General features: G+C 42.5%; 1 protein-coding gene across 2 annotated transcripts in view; it reads right to left on the bottom strand.

Annotated features, from left to right (window-relative positions):
• Positions 1-1335, bottom strand: part of ABL1 (ABL proto-oncogene 1, non-receptor tyrosine kinase) — a 30409-nt gene that overhangs the window by 3075 nt on the left and 25999 nt on the right. For both annotated transcript variants that reach the window (XM_010135607.1, XM_010135608.1), the window contains exon 10: positions 1056-1220. In XM_010135607.1, coding sequence (XP_010133909.1) covers positions 1056-1220 — 165 coding nt within the window. The remainder of the gene's footprint in view (positions 1-1055; positions 1221-1335) is intronic.

Here is a 1335-nt window from a genome sequence, read left to right as displayed (position 1 = left end):
AATCTCTGAAAGCCCTTAAGTATTTAAATGAAGTTATTTTACTTCAAAGCCTGTAATAGCAGGCAATTACATTTCCTATATATGATAAAAACCCTTCCTTTCTAAGTCACTGATACTTCTTTTCCAACATTTTACATCCCCTCTTTTTTTTCCCCTCTTTGTCCAGATGTACATCTGCTACTTAAACATGTGCTACCAGGCAAATGTGACACTACACAGAAAAGGTCACTCACACGAATGGTCAGAGAAGGCAGCCTCGACAGGAGCTGCAGGAGAAAAAAAAACCCACTGTATTTTGTTTTACCTTATTGTTTTTCAAATGAGCTAGATACAAATCTACTGTATCATCCAGCATTTTACTACGGCTTTTATTACCTCAAATGGAAGGCAAGTTCTGGAGGAAACTGAATGAAAGAGTTTAATTTCATGGAAGATTCTGTAAATACCTCTTTGTCCCTTGTTGAAATTATATTTGGTACCTGCCCAGAGTAATACTCTTCAGTGCTCCAAGCACAAATCTGGTAGGATAGAACGGTGAAGAAACCTCCCTTATGGAGCTCGCTAAACCCAAGCAATCGTCCTGCTTTAAATTATGCAGTGTGGTAGTGTAAAGTGGCTTGAACACAGCAGATTACCCAGCACTCAGATGCAGTGGGAGATCCCACTGATAGCTCCTACCAGGGAATGGGAAGAGGGTACGATGAGAGAGCTCCATGCTCAGTCTCTGGTCTACAGGGAGCTGCAGGCAACAGCCGTTATGTTTAAAGAACTCTTAGGGTTTCTCTAAGCAATGGTAAGTACAGTCAGTTAAGGATTCACACTCTCAGCTGTGTGTATCTGGTCCCAAGATTAACGACGTACCTTCGCAAAAAAATCACAGAAGGACTTCTGAACCCAGGAAAGCAAACTCAGCAGCCTGCCTCCCAGAAACACAATCGTGGTACAGAAAGATGGCACCTGCTACTAGACACGGCTTTGCCTAGGTGAAGACCTGGACATGCATTTTGTTCTCCTCTGTATTTCCTGAAGGAACAATGACTTTAATTAAAACCTACCACATTCCCCCTGACCTCGAGCATGTGCAGTCTCCAAGCCCTCGTTGGCATCTTTGCTTTCAGTAGCTCTTCTTGATGTTCGTGTTTTGGTTGGTAACTCTGGGGCCTGGAGGAAATTGCTCACCACACTCCTCATGCCCTTCTTTCCCAATTCCTTCTCTACCTCTGCAACGCACAGAAGAAAAACAATCACTACAATCAACAGAAGATAAAAAAACTATTGCACTGTTCAGAGTAAACAGCACGAAAGAAAAGCAAACAACACAAAGAAGAGGTTCCT

This window comes from Buceros rhinoceros, unplaced genomic scaffold, assembly GCF_000710305.1.
Source record: "Buceros rhinoceros silvestris isolate BGI_N320 unplaced genomic scaffold, ASM71030v1 scaffold23774, whole genome shotgun sequence".
Lineage (NCBI taxonomy): Eukaryota > Metazoa > Chordata > Aves > Bucerotiformes > Bucerotidae > Buceros > Buceros rhinoceros.
The sequence above is the reverse complement of the archived record's forward strand: the minus strand, read 5'-3'. Positions and strand labels throughout refer to the sequence as shown.